The sequence below is a fragment of the Galeopterus variegatus genome, unplaced genomic scaffold (assembly GCF_000696425.1).
Source record: "Galeopterus variegatus unplaced genomic scaffold, G_variegatus-3.0.2 Scaffold167, whole genome shotgun sequence".
NCBI classification, from domain to species: Eukaryota; Metazoa; Chordata; class Mammalia; order Dermoptera; family Cynocephalidae; genus Galeopterus; species Galeopterus variegatus.
Genome location: NW_007726278.1, coordinates 103,797 through 130,099, shown reverse-complemented (window position 1 = coordinate 130,099; position 26,303 = coordinate 103,797). Strand labels below are relative to the sequence as shown.

Sequence of the window (26,303 nt, the reverse complement as noted above, 5' to 3'; positions counted from 1 at the left end):
GGCCAGTGAGCGCACCCGTTGGGTCAGCGCACTCGCTTCCTGCCGGGAAGGGAAGTGCGTCCGCGGCAGGACGGGTCCTCCCCTCCGGGGTTTTTCCTACGGCCGCGGGCCTCGCTTAGAAAGGGAGTGGGAAGGCACAGGAAGAGTGGAGCTGTGGCTCACCGGGAGCCGCACACGTGACCAGTGCCGCCCCAACAGCCCGTGGAGCCACGATGCCAGCGGAGGCCTCTGGCATGCCGACCCTGGGCATTCCCCGCGACCTCTAACCTCTCTGGACGGGACGCCTGGCGCGTTCCACGCATGCTCAGTCTTGCCAGGCAGTGTTCCGACGCTCGCTCCCCGCAGGCTGTTGAGGGGTAGAAGCGTCTCGGGTTCCGGCGCCCAGCCAAGTCCGGGAGGTCTCTCGAATGCGACGGAAGGGTGGCTGGAGCTGAACGTCCCTTCCCGTCGCGGAGAGCGGGGCAGTCAAGCCCCTGCCTCTTTTTCCCACGTGGGTGTCGGGACGCAGCCCCCCGCCGCGGAGGCCGGAGATGGGGCGGAGGAGCGACCCTGCTCCCCGGGCTTCCGCCCTGCGGTCCGTCCAGACTCAGGCCTTTCCATTTTTTTCCTTTTGCGGAATGAAATTACTCTTCGCTAAAGTCACGGTTTTTAAAATGAGGTTGAGCCTGAAAACAGTAAATCTCATATTATGCCGTCGTTAAAAAAGTTTTTAAAGAATACATATTATGGGGAAATTGACCACAATACATGGCTAAATGGAAAGGACAAGCCGCAAAACATGCACAGCATGCTTTTTTATATATATAAAAAAAATTTATTTTGAGAGCTTGTAAGGGCCAACCAGTGTGCTAAGTCTGGAGTTCATGGATCAATAAAAACAGTTACTAGTCTTAAAGAGAGGTTCCAAATGGGCTAAAATATCCACATTGACGGTTTGTAGAAGGCAAAAGTGTAGGTGATTTTTATTTCCTTCTTTAGGCCTTATACAAATCTTTGTTCAAAATCTTGAAATACCTCTTAACATTGAATCTTCAGGTTCATTCAGTTGCGTTATTTTGCAGGAAAACGATAGTCTAAAGGTCCTTTATGTATGCAGAAGCTGTTGCTTGGCCACAAATCATGTAGCCAACATAGGACGGTCATTTTCAAAGTGGACGTGGGGACCTCTGGCCTGTTTAGGGGATCCAAAAGACCAAAACTATTTTCATAGTAATAAGACATTATTTTTCTTTTCTACTTTTATTCACTTATGAGTATATAGTGGAGTTTTCCACGCACAGTTGGAAGAACTGCATAACTCTGTGAACCCATATTTCCAGTTGACTAATGTGTGATGTTAATTCACGCATGGGTAAAAGATCAATGCAAACAGCAGGGTAGACCAGTAAGTTTTAGTGTAACGGAGTACAAAAGTTTATTGATATTGTTTCAGACTCGTCTGCAACTAATCTTTAAGAAATCAGCACTTGTTAAGTTATGATGTGGTTTCAAAAAAGAATATACATATCTGAAAAAGCTATTAGAATACTTGCTTTTCCGACTACCTACAATGTGAGGCAGGATTATCTTCATACATCTCAACCAAAGCAATGGATCACAACAAAGAAGCAGCAGCTGTGATGTTCCAGCTAACATCTATTGAGCCAGGCATTAAAGACATCTGGGGCTGACTGATTAGCTTACTTGGTTAGAGTGTGGTGCTGATAACACCAGGGTCAAGGGTTTGGATCCCCCCAAAACAATAAATAAGTGAAGACATTTGCTAAAATGCTAAACAATGCTGTTCTTCCCCATAATTTTTTGCTTGGGAAACTACGGTAACTTTGCATAAAAACATGTTGGTTTTTAAAGAGAGGTATATTATTGCTACTTCAAGATGAATTTCATAAATATTTTTAACATTTTTCAGTTTTTAAAATATTTATGAAATTCATCTTAAAGTAACAATTTAAGAACCATTATCAAAGTTTTAATTTCTAATATGGTAAATACCAATAGATATAAACCCACATAAACAAAACTCTACAGTTCTCAATCGTTTTTAAGAGAGTAAAGGAATCCCAAGACCACAAAGTTTGAGAAATGCTGAAATAGAGATAATGCTCTCAAGTTTAAGAAACAAAGACAAACTCTTCAATTACTGTGTTCAATTTGGCAAACGTTCTTTGCACTACATGCAAAGTAGTACACTATCCAGATCTTGCTTGAAAGTATTTGCACTGCCCTGTACCTTGATTGTACGCCTACTCTGCATCCTGAGAACCTGTACATGTTGACTGGTAGAAGACCGTAGTCTTGTCTTCCAAAGGAGCTAGTGTGGTCCTTGGACTGGTAGTATCAGCCTCACCTAGGATCTTGTTTGAACTAGAGTGCCAGGCTTCAGACCTATTAAAGCAGAATTGGCATTAACAAGACCCCCCACCTCCAAGTGATTTATATACATATTAAAGTCTGAATAGCATTAGTGCATTTATTCTTTTCGTTGTTATTCTTCTAAATTTTATTTTGGGAAATTTTGATCATATACAAAAATAGAATAGTTTCATGAACCCCAATGTGCTTTTCACTCAGCTTCAACCATTATCAATTAATGGCCAATGTTTTCTTTATCTCCCATTCTCTATGCCCATATCCTTTTAAAAAAAAATTAATTCATTATTTTTTTTACATTCTAATATGTAGAGCGGGGGGGGGAGGGGGAAGGGGTAGGGAAATAGGGTGGGAGGAGGAGGAATGAGGGGCGACATGGTTGAGGCCCGTAGCACCCCCTCATTCTGGCACAGGAGACAAGAGGGATTCCAGTGGTGGCTTCATTATTGCTGGGCTGATTGCAGATGTCAGGGGGTGTGGCTGAGGCTCTTGGCTCCCCACCACCCCGGCTCAGCTCAGGAGCCCAGGGTATTTCCAGTGGCAGCTTGGTGGTTATCGGTGGGCTTGGTACAGACATTGTGGGGGGCGTGGCTGAGGCCCAGTGCATTGATTCTTCATGAGAAGATTTTGACCTTTAGTGGAGAGTATCTGGAGATATTTTTGGGTGTCACAGCTTGTGGGGCAGGAGACACAACTGGCATCTAATGGACAGAGGCCAAGGATACTGCTAAATGTCCTATGGTACAGAGGAATGCTCCCACAATAAAGAATTACCCTGCTGAAAATATCAGTAGTTCAGAGATTGAGAAAGCCTACACTAGTGTAATTCATCCAGACTTTATCATGAAGTCCCTAGAACTCTTAGTGTATATCATTTCTGTTGCGCTTACCTGTATTTCCACCTTGTCTCTTTTCTACATTTTATTATGAAGAACTAATTCTCTTGATCACTAGGAATCATCTTTTTCCTTGCTGTGTTTTGTTGAATCTGCTTTCTACATTGGTAGTAATGGTGGTACACTTGTAAGCTTTAGAAGCTACACGCAACACGAGGAAATCATCATGTTTGTGTAAGCTTTACAGAGGTGAAGAGTTGTCTCCACCAGAAAGACCCAGAAGTCGGAATAGCTTCTGATGCATCATGAGATAAATTATCACAAATCAACAGTTAACTTCAACAGTTCAGTGTCTAGGGAATGCAGAATGGGAATGTCAGTTCTTCCAACATATTTGGAGGTAACACTTATAGGGACCTTAGTGATTTAATTTTTATATAACTCGCCCTTTTCATTTATTTACAACCAAATTAATAAGGCTGCTTACAGGTAACAATGTGTCGACATACAAATTGAAAGAATAATTTGCTACCTACCACCACTAGCTATGTACTTTAACAGCATCATTGAATAAATAAGTTACCCAATTCCTCTGCCCAGTAAACTACTTTCCCAAAATATCAGCTCAAATGTTACCTCCTTGAGACTGTAACAAGAAGTAGTTATTCTCTCTTCCGTGCTTCGGTCATACTTGATGCTCACCTGCATTATAATACTTATTTCATTGTCTCTACTAGTACGTTTCTGTCTTCTACTATGAAAGCCTCAGCCCATAGAGGACAGGGAATGCATTTTGTAAAATGTTGTATTGTACCGATTTTGAGTTTCTTGGTGTGAAGACATTGTCTTCCTTTAATAAAATTAAACAGCTTTTCTAAGGTCTTAGCATTAGAAAGAATCTCCAGGTGGATCATGTTAAGGAAAAAATTATTCGTGAAACTTGTTTGGTTGGGTTTTTTTGGACAACCCTTCCCCTTGACCTGGTGTTATAATAGTGCTCTCTAACCAACTGAGCTACCTGGCCAGCTCATGACACTTATTAAAGACAGTGTTAAACAAAAATTATAGGAGGCTACTGTCTTGGAGTAAGTTCCTGCTCTATGCCTTAAAAGACCAGACTAAAAATCGAAATGGAGTCACCCCTGGTAAAGTTCCACGTCACCAAACTAAAACTAAGTTATCTGACTTTCCAAGAAATCAGGAGAGAGAAATAAGCCAATTTTCCAAATGGGCTTGTATTGCTAGGGCTATTGTCAGAATCCTGCTGACACAGCCAATTGTATTGCTAGGGCTAGAACTAGGGCCACAGACCCTTCAAACCCATTGTACAGACTGGGTCACAGACTCCTCACATGCCAGACTGGGTCACCAGACCCCCCACATGCAGCACATGCAGGTCCACAAGCTAGGTAATTGGGAAAAAAATCCCAGGAGCCGTTGGCACATGACACAAGCACAGGCCTCAGCAGCAACAGCAGCTTACAGATGCAAGAGGTGGCAGCAGCCTCCCCATGGCCCCACTGAGAGTGTCAGAGAGAGCAGGGGGCACTGTGGGTCAGAGCCGCTCGTCATTTATACTCAAGTCCAATAACCCAGGACACCTGGGTGTGAGTCAGACAACCCAGGAACACCTGGGTGCACATGTCCACTTACATTAGACAATAACCAAGGAACACCTGGGCACACGTGCATATTTACATCAAATGCTCAGCAAGATTCTGAACATCTGAGGGAGCCCTGACCATTTTCCTATATTTTCCCTACAAGGCCAGTTTCAATCTTCAATTGGCATGATAATGAAGTTCCCTCTTTTAATCCTTGCAACAAAAAGTAACCTGAAGTAACCTGGTGTTAACTAATCAGTTGTCTTTCCATTGTTCTATCTTCCTGTCCCCCCTAACAAGGAAAGTAATTTTGGCATGACCAATCTGCTTTTTGTTCTTTGTTTCTGCTTTCTTCAGCCCTTTCTGTCTATAAAACCAACCCCATAGCTCAACCGATTGGAACACTTATTCTATTTTATGAAATGAAGTATTGCCTGAATTCTAGAATCACAATAAAGCCAATTGAGATATTTAAAGTAAATTTGTTGTAATTTTATATTTGGCAATTGTTCGGAAAATATAGGAAAAAATGGTCAGGGCCCCTCAGGTGTTCAGAATCTTGCCACGTATTTGATGTAAATAGGCATATGCGCTCAGGTGTTCCTTTGTTATCATTTAGTGTAATTGCACATGTGCACCCAGGTGTCCTGGGTTATGGACTTAAGTATAAAGGATGAGTGGCTCTGATCCACAGGGCCTTCCAGCTCCAGGATGCTCCCCTGTGGGGGGGGGGGCGGCATGGGGAGGCCACTACTGCTGCTGGAGGCTGCTGCTGCTAGTGCCCCCAGGACCCTCTGCAAGGCCACTGCCACCGCCGGACCTGTAAGCTACCAAACCTGTAAGCTGCTGCCACTGAGGAAGCTGAGGACTGAGCTCATGTTATCTGCCAACAAACAGCTCCTGGAATCTTTCCCAATTACCTAGTATGGACCTGCGTGTGAGGGGTCTGGTGATCGACCCTGGCATATAAGGGGTCTAGGGACCCAGTCTGTACAATGGGTTTGGAGGGTCTGAGCCCTAGCCCTGACAATATAGATGGAAACTTAGTATAACTAAAATAATGAAACATTTTGGCTTTAGTTATGATTTGCCTTACTTTACAGCAATGGTAAGGCAGGCTTTATTCAAGGGATGACCGTAGTAATGGGTACAGGAACCACTGTAGTAGGGTCTTGCAGTGGGGAAGAGAGATTGGACTCAACTGTGATTACGACAAGGACATACGGAGATTTATAACCAAGGAGTGGTAGGGATCAGTGGATGGAAAATTACTAAGAGGAAACATCAAGGATAAGTTTTCTGACTAAATGGAGGCAGGCCAGGGTGATATCAAGGGTAACGAGATACCAACAGTGGGGGAGTTTCAGTAAACTGACTTCACAGGATTCTTGCTCAAACTGGGTTCTACCAGGACAGAAAGGGAAGCCCAAGTTCAGGCCTAGTCAAGCAGAGAACTCAGAGGAGCCTGACTCAAGGTTTGGTCAAAGGAGAAAATCTTTGTCAGGCAGGAGGGAAGATTGTCAGCCAAGTATCCCTGACAACTGCCTTTCCCCTAGGTTTACCTGCTTTTAGCAGAGTGTTCCTTTTGCATAGGACAGAGAGATTGGAATTATTTCTAAGGATTACTCAGTAGTGGAGGGACCAACAGCGACAAAAATGAGAATCACAAACTTCCAAAGCATGGAGTTATGAGCAGATGATATCTCCTGTGCCTCAAGCTTACAGGCCGTGTCCTAGTCCACACTCTGGCTGAGTAGCCCCTTTCCACATTCCTAGGGATTCTAGTCAGCAACCTTTTGGGGGAATCAGTAGATAATGACTAAGGTTTGTTAACAGACATGTTTAAATTTTAACTGACTCTATTTGACAAAGAAAAACAAAACAGACCAAAACAAAACAAATAAACCAAAAATAATATGCAAATCAGGCAGCCCTCTGAACCAGAGCAGGTTCAGAGAACTCCAACCAAAAATATGATCTGACAGCATTTATCAGAAATGGAAGTACAGGGTAGTGACAGCTTAATTGGTTTAATTGGCTGATTGGTTGCAGAGGCTAACACTAAAACTAAAACTCAGCGACTATAAACTCCATATTAGTTTGGTCTGTTAGGTTTAGTGCAGGAGCCTAGTCCAAATCAATGGCCCCCCACAAATTGTATTTAATAGGTTGATGGTCAATCCTTAGATAAAGTAGCCTTCATCCTGCTGCTTCAAATGTACTTGTAACGTATAATATCTATGAAATTCCTACTTATTAGGAAATGGGTTTGGAAGCTTTTTAAAGAGTAGTTAAATATTTTCAATTATGTTCAAAATGTTTACTCAGCAGGGAGCATTTTGGAAATTCATTAGGGTATTTTTGGTTGTTGCAATATATTGGGGGATATTCCATGAGGTCCAGTGATGCCAGACACAATCCTGCACAAAAAACTAATTGTTCTCAATTTGAATCAACTTATGACTGTCCCACCACATGCTTATAAAGTAGGTAAGAAGCCTGTTTGCATTTGTTTGAGTCTAGAACCTATTCTGTTTTACACGTTGGTTGCTATGATCTGAGCGTTCGGAGGTGGGTCATCTGGAAAGTGATTAGTTCATGAGGGCTCTGGCCATGGATGGGATTAGTGCCCTTATAAAAGAGGCCAGAGGGAGCTTGATAACTCCTTTTGCTAGAAAGGATAACACTGCTAGAAAAAAAGAGCAAGCCCTCATCAGACACCAAATCTGCTGGTGCCTTGATCCTGGACTTCCAAACCTCCAAAACTGTAAGAAATCAATTTTTGTTGTTTATAAAATTACAAGCCTAATGTATTTTGTTATAGCAGCCTAAACAGACTAAGATACATGTAAACAGAATGTATGCTTTTCAGAGTTTTAATTCATGCTGAATTTTCCAGGAATGCAACTATTATACTGTTTTTGTTATTTGGAAATTAGTGTTGTTTACCAATTTAAAAAACCACACCACCTACAGCAACTCTGCTCACTGTATCTGAGTCACTGGTATCAATTTGTATTTATGGCTGGTGCATTTTTGGTGATTCTGCATCTTTCATAAAGATGTCTAAATTTTGCCCTTATTTTAAAACACTACATATAATGTGTTAATATTAAGAAATAGTGTCAAGAATATTCAGTTGAATGTTTGAACATGTTTGTACAGACATTTTCTCTATTTCATCTAAAAGATGAACCCATCAAGATTAAGTGAACACAGAGTTGACAAAGATAAGACACTTCAGAGATTTAAGGAGAGTTTGAAAATCAAAATACTGTTCTGTAAATTTGTTTTGAGGTTTCATCTGAAGGATATAAAGTTTTATTTCTTATAGAATAACACAAGTGATAACAATTTGTGGTAATCTAAACAATATCAGAGAAAAATTCATTTTATCAGCTGCGTAAGTTATGATAGTAAGAAATTTAAATAATTTCCTCTATATTGTTGAGCAATGATATCATATGTAGAAGAATCTATGTGAAATCCAGACAGGTAAGAAATCAGCTATGAAATGATCTGCAGCCTGAAATTTTTGTTGCAAGTGAATATAAGTGATCTGTGTAATAATGAAGCTTTGCTGATTACAATTGTTTGATTCATGGGGAATGAAAACATTGAGAGGAAAATATTTCTAACAGTACAGATACTAACAGTTGTCAAAATTCGAAGCTCTTAAAAATTATTTCACGGGAACGCTTTTTTCCTTTTCCATTGTTATTGTGCTGCAGATGGAGCAGGAGTTATAGGCAACGGGTAACATGGGTTTATAAACAACCTGAAAGTCGCAACAGTCATGTGAGCAAGTCATTGAGTTATTCGTTGACAACCTCAGTCACCAGCAATCTTAGTAAAAGACCCACAAATCAATGAACGTTATCAGTGCTATTAATAAAACTAAAATTAATGACTTGAATAAAAGATTATTTTGTAATCTTTGTAATGACTGAAAAGGAGTTTGATAATCTTATCCTACATGTGGAAATAAGACAGCATTCCAAAGAAAATTGTTTTAAAATGTTTTATTTATTCTTTAACACTAACATACAATTTTTTTTAATAAATGAAAAGTCAATTAGTGATATCGAAAGATTACAAAATGATTGGAAATATATTTTATATATATCAGAAATGTTAATGTTCTCAAGCTGCAAGCAGGTGAGATTGATAGTATTAAAAAAGAAAGATTATCATAAGATTTTTCAACAGATTTTATCATTTTAAAGGAAGCTTGCTTGCCCAGTGTTTTTTTTGTTTTGGCGGCTGACCAGTATGGGGATCCAAACCCGTGATCTTGGTGTTATGATACCTCACTCTAACCAACTGAGCTAGCTGGCCAGCCCTTGCCCAGAATTTTTACCGTTCCATTATCTGAAAAATATTACCTGTTTCATTAGCAATAAGACTAGTTGTAAGGATACTGGTTTGTAACTATATTGCTAATTATAATGCTATTTAAAACATATAATGACTAGATCTAAAGATCAATATGGATTTTTAATATCAGATTAAGTGATTAGTCCACCCGAAAATGATGCAACTATTAGCCAGTGTTTGCAGGAAATGTTAATTGAGCTAAAAAAAAATGATTTTGGATACAAAAGAATTATTCAATCTAATTACAAAACATTTTGGATTCACCTAAGACTTTCATTCATCCTTTAAAATGAGAGTTACTTTATTTTTTATAGTATATTGCATATTTAGGTGAAAAGGCTTTCAGTGCAATAATAGAACAATTGCAAAAGCAACAAAATATAACAGAACATTGGAGATCCCTTTTAACAAAATTAGACCCTCATTAAATTCATCAGTAAAAAAATTTGAAATATTTCATATTATTGCCATCTGTTTCAGTTTGAGTCTCTCTAAAAGCAGACAGTGAGATGAAGTTTCAGTTACAAGTAGTTTGTCTAGGAAGTGGTCTTTGGAAACACTACTGAAAGGGCAGGGAAGTGAGACAGAAGGGAAGGATGGAAGCCAGTAGTGATGAATATCAAACAAATCAGCGGTGCGGGCAGCTGGAGCTTAATCCCACTGGGAAGCCCTGGGAGCCAGTGCATCAGAGTCAGCCCACCAAAGGTCCAGAGAGCTGGGGTATTTATCCACTGACTCCCAGCAGTCACTGTGGCTACGCCCAAGCAGTGGCAACTCCCTGCCACTTCCAGCCTGCCCCATGATAGGCAGAGAGGCTCTGGTCGGGGCAAGCCTGAGGCTAAGAGCTGTGTCTGGGGAGTGTGTCCAGACATGGCAAAGGCTCAGGCGTCTCCTCGCTGTCCTGCCCAGACTTCTCATGGTTCTCTAGCTCAATGATAGGAAAGCTATGCTGAGAAAATTACATATGGACATGATGGTGGGCTTTTTTTGGAGGGGGGAGGCATTGGTCTACCTATTTGTTTTTTCGGTCTTCCTCCAGCAGCACCTAGAAATTTGCCACATCACTTCTCTGGAGCCTTTTCTTTTTCCAATTCATCTCTGTTTCTCATCACATAACAAAGGATTTGGTCTCCAGAGTCTTTTAAGTTCTGCAGATGGAATATATGCCCTCACACTCAGAATAAGAGATAAGCTTTTCGTCACTCCCCCTTGAAAACACAGGGAAGTATTTCGAAGCCACTCATACGGAGCCATCACTTTATCACACTGCCTCGGCTTCTCAACTCTGACTGTCTGCTCTTTGTCAGAGGCTAAGTTAGTTATTTCTCTTTCCCACACCACGTGCAAACATGCCTGATCTGTTGGTACCAGCCATGTACTGACTCATCTCAGACTGGTTTTTATTCTGCTATGCATCATACCTCTGCTCTTTCATTTTTCTATACATCGTGTGTGCTCTGACTTCTGATCTTCTCTTAGATACAAACTAATATTTTTATAGGTGGATTCAGGAATTATGTCTCCTAGAGTCCTCACACCCAAACACCTAGAGATCAAACAATGTATCATTTTATTGTTTCTTTCCTTTCCTTCTCCTTTATATCAAAGTAAGGATGTTATACTGATCATTAAAATTATGTGTAGCATATTTTCCTTAAGTTTCATTTAGGATATTAAAGGCAGAACTACAGAACATTTGTTATAAAAGGGGGAGTTGGAGGGGAGGGCCGAGCCCATGGCGCACTCGGGAGAGTGCGGCGCTGGGAGTGCAGCAGCGCTCCCGCCGCGGGTTCGGATCCTATATAGGGATGGCCGGTGCGCTCACAGCGCTCACTGGCTGAGCGCAGTGCAGCCGGTCTCAAAAAGGACAAAAAATAAATAAATAAAATAAAATAAATTTTAAAAAGGGGGAGTTGGGTCTCCTAGGACTGACAGTCATTACTGGATGGATGCCATTCATGCCATGCATGTGTACAACAAAATGTCATGGGTTCTAAACAGCCTAATGTGGTATGAAGACGATGTAACCTTAAATAATCAAAATTATAAAGCAGATACATTAGTCATTTTCTTATATCCCATTTTTAGGTATATGACTTACAAATAGGGGACACAGAAGCTTTCATTCATCTTAATATGGCCATCTAGTCATGTTCCATGATACTAACCCTTAGTTAAACATCAATGTTTGTATGCAAATAGGATAATTCTTTTCCTTATCCATTTTTCTTTCCGGAGGGTAATTTCAATCCAGTGAACGGGATCTTCTAATCACACTGCAGTAATAAAAGTGGATTCCTGCTTCCCATTGCAGCGTTCTGCGATACCATAGGTCATTTTCTAACCCATCCATATTGTTTGAACAAATTGATTACTCTCATAAAAGGGGGTGATGGGTATAATGCTATTACTTTGTATTCCCGCAAAAGCTGACCTTGAGAGAAGGATTTGGGTGCAAATTCTAAGACGATCCCAGGAAGCCTGGTGAGGAACTAGGCAAGCGAGATAGGGAACTGCCCACTGTGGGCACCTGGAATTAAATCTGACTAGAGACCTTCTAAGAGACTGAGCAGAACAAACCTCAAAACTGACTCACCAATGAGCAAGAAAGCTGAGTTATTTGTCTACCAACTCCCTTCAGAGGTTGAGGGGTTCTCTGGGGGAGTTATAAACCCAGCTACACTTTAAACCGGCTCCATGCGTGGGCCGAGCACACCCTGCGTCCACAGAAAGCCTGCAGGCACAGAGATACAGTCGCTTGGATGAGAATTGCCCACTAACGCTCTAGGCGACCTCCAAGGCAGGCAAAGAGGGTGTGGTTGGGACACCGGCAGAATCTCCTGTACGTGGGAAGAAGACAGTGAGACCGAATTGCCTATTCCCCCATCCTCTCACCCCTGGTCCCAGGCAGGACGTTTTGGGGGGACCAGCACTTTCTTCCTCTTGATGGATATGGCTATTGATTGGTGTGGTGTTAGTAATTTCTCTTGGACTATGATGTGGCTACCCTGGATCCCTGCCAAGGTGCAAGTCAGATTTCAGGGTATCATCAAAACAGGAAAGATATGCCAAACGTAACAATCTCACCCCCTGACAGGATGTGTCCTCTCACGGAGACCACCTCCTGTCCGTCAGAGCAAGGACCACGCACACAGATTTACCTCCCACAAGGCTGTTTCCACAGAAGTGGGAGCTGAGCTCTCACACGCTTAACTCTTAAGACCTGCTCAGAGATGCAAAGTGACTCAAAGGCTTCATCTTGCTGGTTCCTGTTTGTGGCTGGGGCATGCTGAGAGAATCCATGTGGTCAACACAGTGTTCTAAAGCAAAATATACACAAGTGAGCTTTTATTTCTCCTTTTTCCAAGGTGAGATAATCTTTAAAATATTGTGTAGAAAATTCCTCATAACCTTTTCCCCATTACTGGCAGCATGTATTATTGTAAATCCATAGAAATGCCATTGAAATATGCAGACATATAAGGAGTGTATCATTACCACAGCAACTAATAAAAAAAGGACACATGAAAATATTTTCTAAATTTCAGAAAATAAGCTGTAAATACAAAGCAAAGTATTAAGAACTGACCATCATATGCCACTTAATTTTGCTTATTGATTAGCTTTTCTATTTTTGTTTTATGGCAAACTGAGCCCAGGAATTTTTTACCTACGTCTTTCATTCAGTGTTATGTGTTGAATTGTATCCCCCAAAAAGATATGTTGAAGCAACTCAGAATGTGATATGATTTGGAAATAGGGACATTGTAGATGTCATTAGTTAAGATGAGGTCATACTGGAGTAGTGTAGGTCCTAAACCCAATATGATTGGCGGTCTCATAAAAAGAGGATAAGAGACGCAGACACAGGAGGGAAGACGGTTCATTGATAGAGATTGGAGGGATACAGCTGCAAGCTAAGGAACTCCAGTAATTGCAGGTCACCACCAGAAGCTAGAAGAGTCTCAGGAAGTCTACTGGTAGAGTTTCTTTATATTGCTACAATTATGTCATATGTATAGAAGCTGGGGTTGGTTAAAATGTTAGAATGAGAGAGGGTTGCTCTGATTTGTCAAATGTTTATATCCTTATGCCCACTGCGATTAGAGTGTTTATAAGGGAATTATTCAGTAATAAGTACCCCACCAATGTCCAAGAAGATACAAAAGAACAACAGCTTGGGTTTTCTGAGCCAGCTGATGGCAGTCTGTCCTCACGTGCAAGCTAAAGAGGTTTGCCCTGTGCAAATATGCCAGGTGGACAGAGTGGGACTCAGGCGGCCCCTGCGTGAGGGAGCCTGACTCCAAGGAGAGAGGAAGGTGCACAGGGATGGTGGGATCCTGACACTGACCTTAGATAGTCCTGACATCATGTATCCATCTGGCTGAGTATCAAACCACTGTCTTTGTGCTCCAGCCATCGTTCCAACTCAAACGTGCCCATTGTTGGTTATAGCTCTGATCTCTGGCACTCTGGCACTGTTTCTCCCATTTTATTCCCTTACAGTTGCTCTGTGCAATGGCCTTAACCAAATCTGCTCCACCAGCCACAAGATGACTAAAACATCTGTTCAATATCCGCTTGATTTGTCTATTCATCTATTTGAAGTGAGTTTTCAAACACCTTTCAGCCTTCTCTTCTCCAGACTAAATATTTCTGTAACTTTTCAACCATTTGATCATTTTTATTCCTTTTTTTGAATCCTCTCCAATTTTCCATATTATTCTTCCATCAGGGAGTTTTAATGGTATATGATAATCTACCCATAAAAATAGAGGCATAGGGGCCGGCCTGGTGGTGCACTGCTACAGTGCGCCACTTGGGAAGTGCGGTGGCGCTCCCGCCAAGGGTTCGGATCCCACATACAGACCGGCCTTTAAAAAAGTTTTCCAAGCAAATTCCCCGCAAAACAACTTTTTTTTTTTTCCTGGTTTATAGAAATTCCAGCCCATCATGCCAAATCAGAAAATGTCAGGGATTTTATCAATAATTCTATGTAAAATAATTTGTATACTGGTGCCATATGTTGTATATTATACATCACCTTAAAATGTGAACACAGGCCGGCCCGGTGGCACACTGCTACAGTGCGCCGCTTCGGAGCGTGGCGGCGCTCCCACCAAGGGTTCGGATCCCACATACAGACCGGCCGCTCACTGGCTGAGCGAGGGGTGGGAGCGACACCAAGGGTTGCGATCCCGTGGCCAGTCCTGGTCCGGTATGGGCGTGACACTGAGGGTTGCGATCCGTTGCCGGTCACGAAAAAAAGACAAAAAGGGAAAAAAAAAAAATAGAGGCATAAAATATCATTGATCATGATACATTTGTGCTGATAACCGACAAGGTCTAATCCCTGAACTCCAGGAAAGGAAGAGAGACTCCAACACAATCTACTAAGAAATTCAAAGTTTGGATTGGTAAAGAAAACAATCCACCTGAATATTTAAGATAAAAAGTATCATTTAAAAAGTTATTCCAAGCAAATTCACAGCAGAACAACTTTTTTTTTTTTCCTGGTTTATAGAAATTCCAGCCCATCATGCCAAATCAGAAAATGTCAGGGATTTTATCAATAATTCTATGTAAAATAATTTGTATACTGGTGCCATATGTTGTATATTATACATCACCTTAAAATGTGAACACAGGCCGGCCCGGTGGCACACTGCTACAGTGCGCCGCTTCGGAGCGTGGCGGCGCTCCCACCGAGGGTTCGGATCCCACATACAGACCGGCCGCTCAGTGGCTGAGCGAGGTGCGGGCGCAGCACCGAGGGTTGCGATCCTGTTGCCGGTCCAGGCTGGTACGGGCGCGACACTGAGGGTTGCGATCCGTTGCCGGTCACGAAAAAAGACAAAAAGGAAAAAAAAAAAGGGAAAAAAAATGTGAACACAAATGTATGTTACGTTCATAAAATATAAGTAGGTAATAATGCCATCTGTGTTTTTTATGGCAACTTGACACATTGCGAGAGTGAATGCTCTAGACACCTGTTCATCCTCTTGGAGACCAGGATGGTGTGTGCAGTGGTGAGGGGCTCCATGCCTGGAGCCTGGCTTCAAATCCCAGCTCTGTCTATGCTCACTAACGCAGGCCCTCAAGTCGGTCTCCTGCGCACCTCTGCACCTCAGTTTCTCCATCTGTAAACAGGGAATGGTGATAAGAATACCTGCCTCTAGAGGTTTAATGAGCATTAAATAGGTTAATGTATTTTTTTAAAACACTCAGAACAGGTCCTGCCCACAGTAAGTGCTCGCTATTATAATCATCATTTAATAGTCACACTCTGAACATTGGCAAGGAAGTTAACACAGTTCTCAAAATCAAGTCTGTCTATTTCTGCTGGATCACTCATGAGACAGTTTGTTCCTAAATTAGTAATTAGAAAGAAAGAACCAGAACAGTGTGTTCATGCCATTTGATGAAGGGCCTGAGAATGCAGCTCTGGCTTAGCTCCAGCAGGATCCTGACTCTCTGGGGAGTCGAGCTACTTTCCCCGTGGTGTTCCCAGGGTATGACAAAACAGAGGGGACAGAAGAGTCATTTTCTCTCCCTCCCCTCCCTCCAGCGTCCACCTTGGGCCTTGCCTTGGGCTGAATGTCTCCCTAAAACTTAATCCCCACTGTAACTGTTGAGGGTGGGAAATCCTATTATGATCATTGAAATGTGGGGCTTGAAGAGGTGATTAGATTGTAGGACCATGCCGTAGTGAATGGATTAAAAATGATGGCCCAGGGCCTGGTTTGGAGGACTTTAAAAGGAAAGTGAATCAGGACGTTCGTCTCTCTCTGCTCCACCATTTTCACAATGTGATACTCCACTGTCACTGATGCCACCACCAAGGCTCTTACCAGATGTGTTCCCTGGACTTCGTACTTCCTAGCCTCAGAAACTATAAGCAATAAATTTCATTTTCTTTATAAATCACCCAGTTTAAAGTATTTTGTTTTAAGCAACAGAAACAGACTAATACAGGCCTGTTTATGGCTGCACCATCCCTCGCTGGCGTGAGGTCCAAGTGGGGTCTGCTACACTGCAATGTCCACCGGTGCCACCAATGAGGGAGGAAGCTGTGTGTGAATCGTCAGACCATCTGCCTTGGATGTTCTCCACAAAATAATACTGTCCATCACACGACTAAAGGCGCTCTCTCAGTTTTTAAAAACCCAGCTTCACTTGATGTATCTTTCATTTTCCCACTTTTGATAGTGACACAGATGCAGAGAACTGGTTTGTTGTTCCTTTTTTCTATAAAAAGTCAACAACACAGACATGATAGTAGCATCTCCTAAAGTGTTAGCAGCAATATGGAGTGGTGGAGACAGTGGAACTGATCGGCATGGCCCATCTGAAGGTATGAGCCACTCCTAGGAGGGCATGGGGGTGGAGATGCCGCCCAGAGTTTGGACTTAAAGAAGACTCTCCCAATTGTTTTTGTTTTGGCAGCTGGCCAGTACAGGGATTGAACCCTGGACCTTGGTGTTGTCAGCACCACACTCCAACCTGCTGAGCTAACCAGCCAGCCCCTCTCCCAATCGTTAAACATTGGCTAGGCCAATCAAAGTAATGCTGCGGGAAGGCTTGCGGCTGATGCGCGTCTACTCCATAGCCTCAGGGACACCATTACCACTGTAAGTTGAACACAATATCAATGGTGACCCAGGCATTGTGCAGTGTGGTCGCCTGGGTCCACAAGCCAAGTAAGCAACGATTCTTTATATCTCTGAGCAAAGATTCTCCACAACAGTGTTCAAACTGGTGTGCACAAAAGCCAGCTGAGACGCTTGTTTAAAATGCAGAGTCCCGAGGCTCATTTCCTGAGATCCTAATGGGAGCCTGGGAATCTGCATTAAAAATTTTTGTAATAGGCTTTATTTTTTTAACAGTTTTAGATCCACAGAAAAAGTGAGAAGATGGTACAGAGTTCCGATAAAACCACACTGTTTCCCCTTTGATTAACATCTTACATCAGCAGGGTATATTTGTGACAGTTAATGAACCAGTATTGCTACATTATTATTAACTAAAGTCTATATTTTATTCAGACTTCTTTAGTTTTTACCTAATTTTTTTTTTCTGTTACAGGATCCCATGCAGGATTCCACATTACACTTAGTCGTCATGTCTCCGTAGGCTCCTCTTGGCTATGACAGTTTCTCAGATTTTCCTTTTTTTTTTCTCGATGACCTTGAGAGTTTCGAGGAATACTGGTCAGGAATCTTATAGGTGTCACTTTGTTGGAATTTGTCTCATATTTTTTCTAATGACAGGACTGGGGTAATGGGTCCTTGGAAGTTCACGGAGGTGAAGTGCTGTTTTCATCACATCATATCAAGGGTACACACTACCAACCTCACTTACCACTGTTGACCTTGACTTTGACCACCTGGCTGAGGGAGTGTTTGTCAGGTTTCTCTACTCTCCCCAACTCGCATGCTGTAGTGTTCGGAAGGAAGTCACAAAGTCACAGTCACGCTTAAGGAGTGGGCAGTTACGGTCCACCTCCTTGAGGACAGAGTATCTGCATAAGTTATCTGCAGTTCTTCTGTACAGGAGATTTGCCTCTTCTCCCCCATTTATTTATTCAGCCATTCATTTACATCAGTCAGTATGGACTCATGGGTATTGATTTTATACTTTGGGTTGTAACCCAGTACTACTTTGTTTCGTTGCTCAAATTGTTTCGTCTTTGTCCACTGGTAGCTCTTTCTGTTGTCTCCTGTGTCCCTTGGACACTCTCCCATCAATCTGGGTTTTGAGTCTGCATTTGTGATGAGCTTCCCAAGTGATTCGGATGTAGGTGGTCCGAGGACCCCACTGTGAGAAATGTGGCTCTGGGATGTGCCCCTGAGCTCTGCTAAGGACAGAATCCCACCCATTCAGTGATTCCTTCAGCAAACAGGTGAGTAACTCTCCTGTGTATCTCATTCATTCAGCAAACACTGACCCAGTGTGATTTCCCTGCTTCCCGCCTGCTGGGCACTGTGCTGGATGCTGTGACTACAGAGCTTGCACAGGCGGACGGGCCCTGGGAGAAAATGTGGATGCAGTTGATGCGAGAGAGGAGGAGTACACACCGATCCTTTCACCTGTCCCTAGCAGTCTTCCTGGAGATGCTAGAGAGGAGTGTGTTAAGAATTGGGAAAAGATATGAGGCCAGAGCAGGGTCCAAGAGGACATGGGAAGGAGTTGGGCTCAAGAGCACCTGTGGAAGATTTGGAATTGAATAGGGAGAAACTGCTTTATCCTCTGAGATGGAAAAAAAGGAAACTGGCTATAGAAATGTTTGTAGACGAGAGGGGGAGGGGGTAGCAGGGGTATTTGAGGTCACCTATAATGGCTTTGATTTTCTGGATGAAACAGGGCCGGGTCATCCTTCCTAGAGTGAGGGGTCAAGTTAAACAGGGCTTGGGGAGGGCATTAAAAGTTTGAGATAGTGGTTGGAGGTGTATCAGTTAGAGTCCAGTCAGGGGACAGGAACCAGAGAGAGAAGTAAATATAAAGATATAATTATAAAGAATTAACTACATGTGGAGTGAACTAGGTAACTGTAAGCATACAAAGAGAACTCTAAGATACCATAGAGCAAGCAGCCACCACCTCTGGGGCTGGGCAGACCAAGGGATGTGGTTGGAATTATTAAAACCTTGAGACTGAGAGCAGTGGTCCCACGGGACCCGAGCCTCTGAGGAGGGTGCGAGTGGTGGAAACACTGACAAGTGGATTCCGCAGCAGCCACAGGAAAGCACCGCCCCTGCTGGGGGAAGTGTGGCTGGGGTGTTGCTCAGAGGGGCGGCAGCAGCAAGGAGGTCGCAAGTCCCTCCCCCTTCCCTAGGCTTGCAGTCTTCCTGTAGCATCTCTCATGACAGAGCCCAATGTGGGGTTTGCAGTGTCAGCCTGGCATCACAAGGCCAAGCAGAGATGCCTGGGTGTGGAGCTGAGAGGCAATAACTTAGTAACTGTTATGGGGAATCCACAAATCCACCCCTCACTGTATGAGTGACATTTAAGGACTGTACGTGCATATGAGTCTGTATGCTGGCTGAATTTCTTTCCTCTGCAAATCATTTCTAGTTCTCCCAGGCCCTTGAGGTATTGGAAGTTTCTTTTCATTCCAGAGGTCAGCCTCTAGTTCCCTTGAGCCAGAAAATTTTCTCCTCCAGAAAGTTCTTGATGGGCCACCTGGTGCAGAAGGAACTAGACAAGGGTAACAAGTGTCCATTGACAGACGAATGGGTAAACAAGATGTTCTATACACATGTGATGGAATATCATTCAGCCTTAACAGGGAAGTTAATTCTGACACATGCTACAACATGGATGAACTTTGAAGTCATTACGCTCAGCGAAAGAAGCCAGACACTAAAGGACAAATACTGTGTGAGTCCACTTATACGAGGTTCCAAGCGTAGGCAAACTTGTAGAGACGGAAGGTAGAATGGTGGTTGCCAGGAGCTGGGGGGAGGAGAGTAGGGAGTTGTACTTTAATGAGTCCAGAGCTGCAGTTTTGCAAGATGTTCAGTGTCTGAATAGTGGTGACAGCTGCACAGCAGTGTGAGTGCACTTAATGCCACTCACCAGGACATTTGAAAATGGTTCAGATGGTAAATTTTAAGTGTATTTGACCACAGTTAAATATATAGTAAAAAGGAACTAGATGAAGGTTAAAGCTGGAGAACATGGGTGGGTGGCCCCAGCCTGATGTGTCACCTGCCTCCATCTCCCCAGAGTGATTCATTTCTCAACTCACCCTGGTGAGCAGCATTTTCCAGGCTTTGCTCAGGGAGTTCCTATGCACCTGTGTCTTCGTCTGCCCTGCTGCACACCCACCCCCAGATGTATACGTGCGGGGCCAGCCTTCCTCTCTGTTGGTCCTGTGAATAATTGATTTCATCAGATGATGATAATAGTTAATGTGGAGTTTTTACAATATGCCAGGCTCATGTGTTATCCATATATTGTCTACAACTTGTATAATCCACAACAAACCTATGTTGTAGATACTGTTAATCTCAATTTTACAGGTGAGGAACCTAACACTCAGAGAGGTTGTGAGTAGCCTTCGGTCACCTGTCAGCTAAGCAGAGAAGCCCAGGTGGAAACGCCCTCTCTCTGTCGCAGAGCCTGTGCCCTTAACCACGGGGCTCTACCGCCCCCTAGTGGACCACCTCATCTAGCGTTGTCTCACAGTTTATACCCATGTAGTTTCCCAGCTTCTCTGCCACTCAGTAAGAAGTAACTTCACAGTCATTGTTTTCTGTTCTACAGCCTGCCCCCTTCTTTTGCCCTGGCGCCACGCCAGCTGTGTTATGACAAGTGGCAGCAGTGGCTGAGTTTTGCTGCATATCCAGTGAAGCACCCCAGACTCACCTCCCAGCAGCAACCCTGGTGCTTTGGAGGCTTGTGGCAGAATTATTATATGTTGGTTACAACAGCCCATCAATCCATGCAGGATCAACCCTGATAGATTTAAAAGTCTTGCACTCTTTACAATAGCCAGGAGTTGGAACCAGCCCAAATGTCCATCATTGGATGAGTGGATACGGAAAATGTTGTATATCTACACAATGGAATACTACTCAGCTATAAAAACGAATGAAATACTGCCATTTGCAACAACATGGATGGACCTTGAGAGAATTATATTAAGTGAAACAAGTCAGGCACAGAAAGAGAAATACCACATGTTCTCACTTATTGGTGGGAGCTAAAAATAAATAAATAAATTCACACACACACACACACAAAAACCGGGGAGGGGGGGAAGAAGACATAACTACAATTCCTTGAAGTTGATACCACAAGCAAACAGAAAGGACATTGCTGGGAGGGTTGGGGGAGAGGGAGGACGGAGGGAGGTTTTGGTAATTGGCCACAATAATCAACCACATTGTATATCAACAAAATAAAATTAAGAAAAAATAAATAAAATAAATAAAAATAAAAGTCTTCTTAAGCTTCTCTCCTTGTAGAGATCCTCGGAATGGTAAAGAAACTCCTGAATTTCTTTCTATATCCCGACTACAAGAAGTACTTTTTGGAGTCAAAAACTCCAAGTTCTCCCTTGATTTGAGTGGTCTGTGCGGCGTTTGGAGTGGGGGAATCTATCCGCTGAGAAGTGCCTTTTCCATACAATGCAGGCCACTGCGGATGCCTTTGGGGTTTCAGGCAGGTAAATCTAAGAATACTGGGTGATATGAATATGTTTTGTTGTTTGATTCAGGATCCAAGTGAGATTCACACATTGCATCTGATTGTTATATTTCTTTAGTCTTTTTATCAGCATCACTCTTTAACCAACTGAGAAGGTCACTCATTTTTGTTCTCGTTATTTTTGGTATTTTTTGGCAGCTGGCCAGTGCAGGGATCGAACCCTGGACCTTGGTGTTATCAGCACCATGCTCTAACCAACTGAGCTAACCAGCCAGCCCTCTTTAGTCTTTTTAAATCTAGAATAGTCTCCCCTCACCACCACCTTTTTGTTTACTTTTTTTGTCACATGGAACTTTCTGGAAGGGTTGTTTTATTGATTGTCCCCCATGCTGAATTTGTCTAATAGTTTCTTCATGATTGGCTTTGGTGTAAATATTTCTGGCGAGATTACTCTGTAGGTGATGTTTCGTATTTCTCATTGCCTCGTCATATCGTTTACACCTGATCTGGGAATTACACGCTCAACAAATATACGTACATTCACAGTGCATTTGTGTTGTCTGTTGTGCAGTGCTCTGCTGTGCAATGAGGACACAATGGAGCCATTCGTACAATTGTGAGGTGAAGAAATAAGGACAGAAGGGCAGGCTTATGGATTGGGAATAGGTCTGGCTACACAGAAAAGTCAACTTGGAATAGTTGATCTGAGTACTAGTCGGGAGGCAGGCAGTCCAGAGCTGATGTGACATCTCCACCATATTCAGGCTCTTTGTCTCTCACTCTGCCATCAGTAGGGTGTGGCTTTAGTTCTCATGAATCCAACATGGCTACTGATCCCCAGACATTATGACCCCTTCCAGGCAGGAAGGAGAAAAGGGCAGGCCAACAGTCTCTGTTCGCATTTTAAGGAGCCTTCCCAGAAGTAGCACCCTGTGATTCTGCACACATCTCATCCGTTAGGACCGTGGCACATGGTCAACCCAATATGCACGACTGTTTGGGAAATGTCGTTCTTGGGAACATTGCTACCCTGAGCAAAAACAGGGTTCTGTTAGTAGGAAGGAGGAGAAAATGGATATTAGGTAGGCTATTGGGAGTCTTTGCCATGGAGGATAAGGCAGATGGGAGTTTGCTTTGTTTTTGTTTGGGTTTTTTGCGGGGCTGGCCAGTATGGGGATTTGAATCCTGGAACTTGGTGTTCTAACACCGCACTCTAACCAGCTGAGCTAACCAGCCAGCCCCGTGTTTTGGATTTTGATGTATGATCATATTTATATGTTACTCTTGGAAAACCTTCTTTTTTGACTGGACTCAAACTTAGAGGTAGAAGCTCTCAGAGAGGACAGCCTCTGTTTCTTGGCAATCTGTTTCTTGCATTTTTTTTTCTTTACCTCCTTCATTCTCTTGGCCAAAAGTTTAGCAGAACATCTGCAGCCTCTTGCTTGTTTTTCTTAGTACGCTGTTTCTTCAGAGCAGCACGCCCACGTTTGTGTTGTAGGACGTGTGCAGTAACAAGCCACTGACTCCTGGGTGCTGGTCTTGGGCTTCTCGCTTTGTTTCCAGGCTTTCTCACAACATACTGATGGGCAGCATCTTTGGAGACATTGAGAAGTTTGTGGATTCTGCCAGCTCTTTTGGGCCCTGGGCATTGATGCATCGTGGTGTCAGTCAGTCCGGGAACATCCTTCACAATAAGCAAATGGAGAACACTCAGATTGGCATTCACAGTGCAACCCAGAACAGATCTGCCCTTTCCTTCTCCAGTTCTCCTGGGTCTCTAACCAGAATGTCCCTTGCTCAGCAGCAGGCAGACACCCTACTTCTTGGGGAAACCTTGTTTGCGTTCATCATCCTCTTCAATGGGTTGCTTGCAGCCAGTGTCTGGGAACATGTTCGGCTCGTCTTGAAGCAGCTGATCACCTCTGAGGCAACACAGAAAAGAGAAGGCTGATTTTTAATGGCTAGAGAGACAGCTACACAGATGATATCTAAGAATTAAAAAGTTCCCACAAGCCATTAAAAAAAAAAAGCCTGGTTGTTTCATAGCTGTGGTAACAAGTAACCACCAGAACCGGTTTTACATTTGTTCAATCAATCAGTGACAACTCGCTTCAGTGAACACACTTTTACAAGCTCACCTATGGCCTTCTGAAGGTCAGCCAGAGACTGGCTCACTTAAACACACCTCTGAGTGCCAACCGATCGGCAGCAGCTCAGGCACTAACCATACGCCCACTGAGGATGTCACCTTGTGCCTCTGAAAGTCCTTCAAGCCCTGAGCTCCACCTCTCCAAAAGCCTGTGTAAGCCAACACTCTGCTGGGAGAGACTGAGCCAACCCGCGGAGCTCTCCTCTGCAACAGTAAACAATAAATGCAGCTTTGTTTTCTTATTTCAGGTATTAAGTGGTGATCCTGTTACGGCCAAACCAGAATCATATTCTTTAAATTGTTTGTATCCTCCGTGGATAAGTCACTCCCCAAGCAAAGGCTTCAAACGTCTCCATCCGTATGCCCCAAAGCACACAGAGACTTCACCAGCGCAGGCTGATGGAGACGGAGACAAAACAGGGACCTGGGTCTGGGGCTGGTGAGTCACCAGGGCAGGGTTGTCCCCAGAAGTGAGTAGCCAAGAAGGTCTGAGGAAGCACGATAAATTTAGGCTCAATTTGATGTCCAAGGTGTGCAATTTAGAAGGGGCAGAGTAAGAAATCATTCCAGACAGTAATACACGATGGCAGATACTGACAGTTACAGGTGGCCTGTTTCTTTTAGAGCAGATCTCTTGCTTTTTGTTAAGGAAGTAAGGTATAGAGGAGGGACCCTAGCCAAACCGTTCAGGGCGGAGGTGGCAAACTACGGTCCCTGGGCCGAGTCTACCTCCCTCCCCGCACCTGTCTGCCCCTCCCCCCATTTTGGTTTTCCACATTTTTAATGAATACATTTTAAAAAATAGTTTATTGTGGTAAACTATAGATAACATAAAATTTATCATTTTAACCATTTTTAAATGTACAGTTCAGTGGCATTAAGTACATTCACAAAGTTATACAACAATCACCACAATCCATTCCAATTTCAAGTTCAACAATCAATTCAAGTTTCTGGAAATAACTTTTTATCATCCAGTACTGAAACCCTGTATCCATTTAGTAACAACTCCCCCTCCACCCAGACCCTGCTAAGCTTTATTCTTTCTCTCTACACATTTGCCTGTTCTAGGAACCTCGTAAAGTGGAGTCGCACATATTTGTCCTTTTGTGGCTGACTTCTTTCACTGAGCATAATGTTTTCCAGGTTCCTCTGTTGTTATAGCATGTGTCAGAATTTCCTTCCTTTTTGAGACTATATAATAATCCATGGCACATATATATCACGTTTGTTATTCATCTGTCGATTGGCACCTGGATTGTTTTCACCTTTTGGTTATCGTGAATAGTGTTGCAATGAGTGTGTGTATTTAAGTGTAAGCAGTTAACCATTTAAAATGGTTACAAAAGCACTTACATAATATTGTTTCTTTTGCCTTTAGGCTTTCAAAGTCTAAAATATTTACTATCCACTTTCTACAGAAAAGGGTTTTTTTTTGTTTTAATTTTATTCAAAATACTTTCACATTTACTTGCACATAATTGTGGGGTACAGTACGTTCTTCCCATACCTGCATACATTGCACAATGATTCGTAGATGGTGTAGTTTTGTACTCATTAGTCCACCAGAAAAAAGGTCTTTGTTGAGCCCTGGTCTGAGGGACAGTTCAGGACAGAGACCGGTTCTAACAGAAGCATATGTGTAGGGGATGGCAAATGAGTAGAAGGGAACAGCTGTTACTGGGTGGGAAGGAGAGCTTGGGGCTTACATAGTGTGCTCGGGCTGCCATGACACAGTCCCACAGACTGGGTGGTTAAAACCACACAAATTTGTGTTTTTGCAGTTCTGGAGGCCACAAGCCTGGATCAAGGTGTGGGCAGGGTTGGTTTCTTCTGAGGCCTCTCTCCTTGACTTGCAGGTGGCCGTCCTCTCCCTCTGTGTCCTCACGTGGTCTTCCCTCTGTGTGTGTCTGAGTCCTCATCTCCTGTTATAAAGACACTGGTCATGCTGGATGAAGGCCCACCCTAATGACCTCATTTCATCTTAATTCCCTCTTTAACAGCTCTCTCTCTCAAAACAGTCACATTCTAAGGTACTGGGGGTTAGGACTTCAACATACAAATTTTGAGAGCTTGTTTGGAGGTTCTAGCAGGGGAGCGCAGCTACTCGTATACCCTTGACCGAAGAACGGTCCTCTCCTCTAGCGGGGAAGGTCGTCCTCTTCAACCGAGCACGCAGCTTCGGGAGGGACGCACATGGAGCGGTGAGGGAGGAAGGGGACACCCGCCTAGCCAGCCAGATCAGCCGAATCAACCCTGGCGATCAATGGGGTGACAGATGTCGCAGCCAGATCGCCCTCACATCCGAACAACATACAAATTTTGAAGGGACACAATTCAGCCCATAACAAGGTCCTTACTCCACACAGGAGATACCAGGCCTTCAATAGCACAACAAATTCTTGACCTGAACTCGTAGTGATGGTGTAGGAAGTGAGGAAAGATACCAATCTGCTCTTACCCTTATAAACACTGGCTCCCAAACTGGGCAGGCCTGAATCTGCTAGTGAAGAAAATTAGCTTTCACAGGGCTTGCTGGGGACAAGAGCTAAAGGCTTCCCGATTGTACTTTGGTTCATTAAGCAATTAATTGCAGAATTTCCTAGATTTTTTCTTATAACAATAATGAGTGAAAGAAAAAAAATCCAGTATAATTTTAGCAGCAATTAACCTGAATTTACATAGGAATGAGTTTGCCCAGGTGTATGCAGGCTGCGTCAAGGGTGGCCAGTCCAGGTTTCCTGCATTGAATTCTGTTCCCACACCCCTCTCTGCTCCTCTGCTGAACAGTGTCACCACCCTCACCTTGTCCAT

General features: G+C 43.2%; 1 protein-coding gene and 1 non-coding gene across 2 annotated transcripts; both read right to left on the bottom strand.

Moving 5' to 3' along the window:
* Nucleotides 1–158: 158 nt before the first annotated feature.
* On the bottom strand, nucleotides 159–26,303 carry LOC103610692 (40S ribosomal protein S6-like). Its single transcript, XM_008594808.1, is given in 5 exon segments — nucleotides 159–607; nucleotides 17,549–17,623; nucleotides 22,623–22,761; nucleotides 22,764–23,156; nucleotides 26,295–26,303. Coding segments are annotated over 5 exon segments (1,065 nt in total).
* Nucleotides 21,540–21,613, bottom strand: TRNAI-GAU. Its single transcript has one exon. It is a non-coding gene; the product is annotated as a tRNA-Ile (tRNA).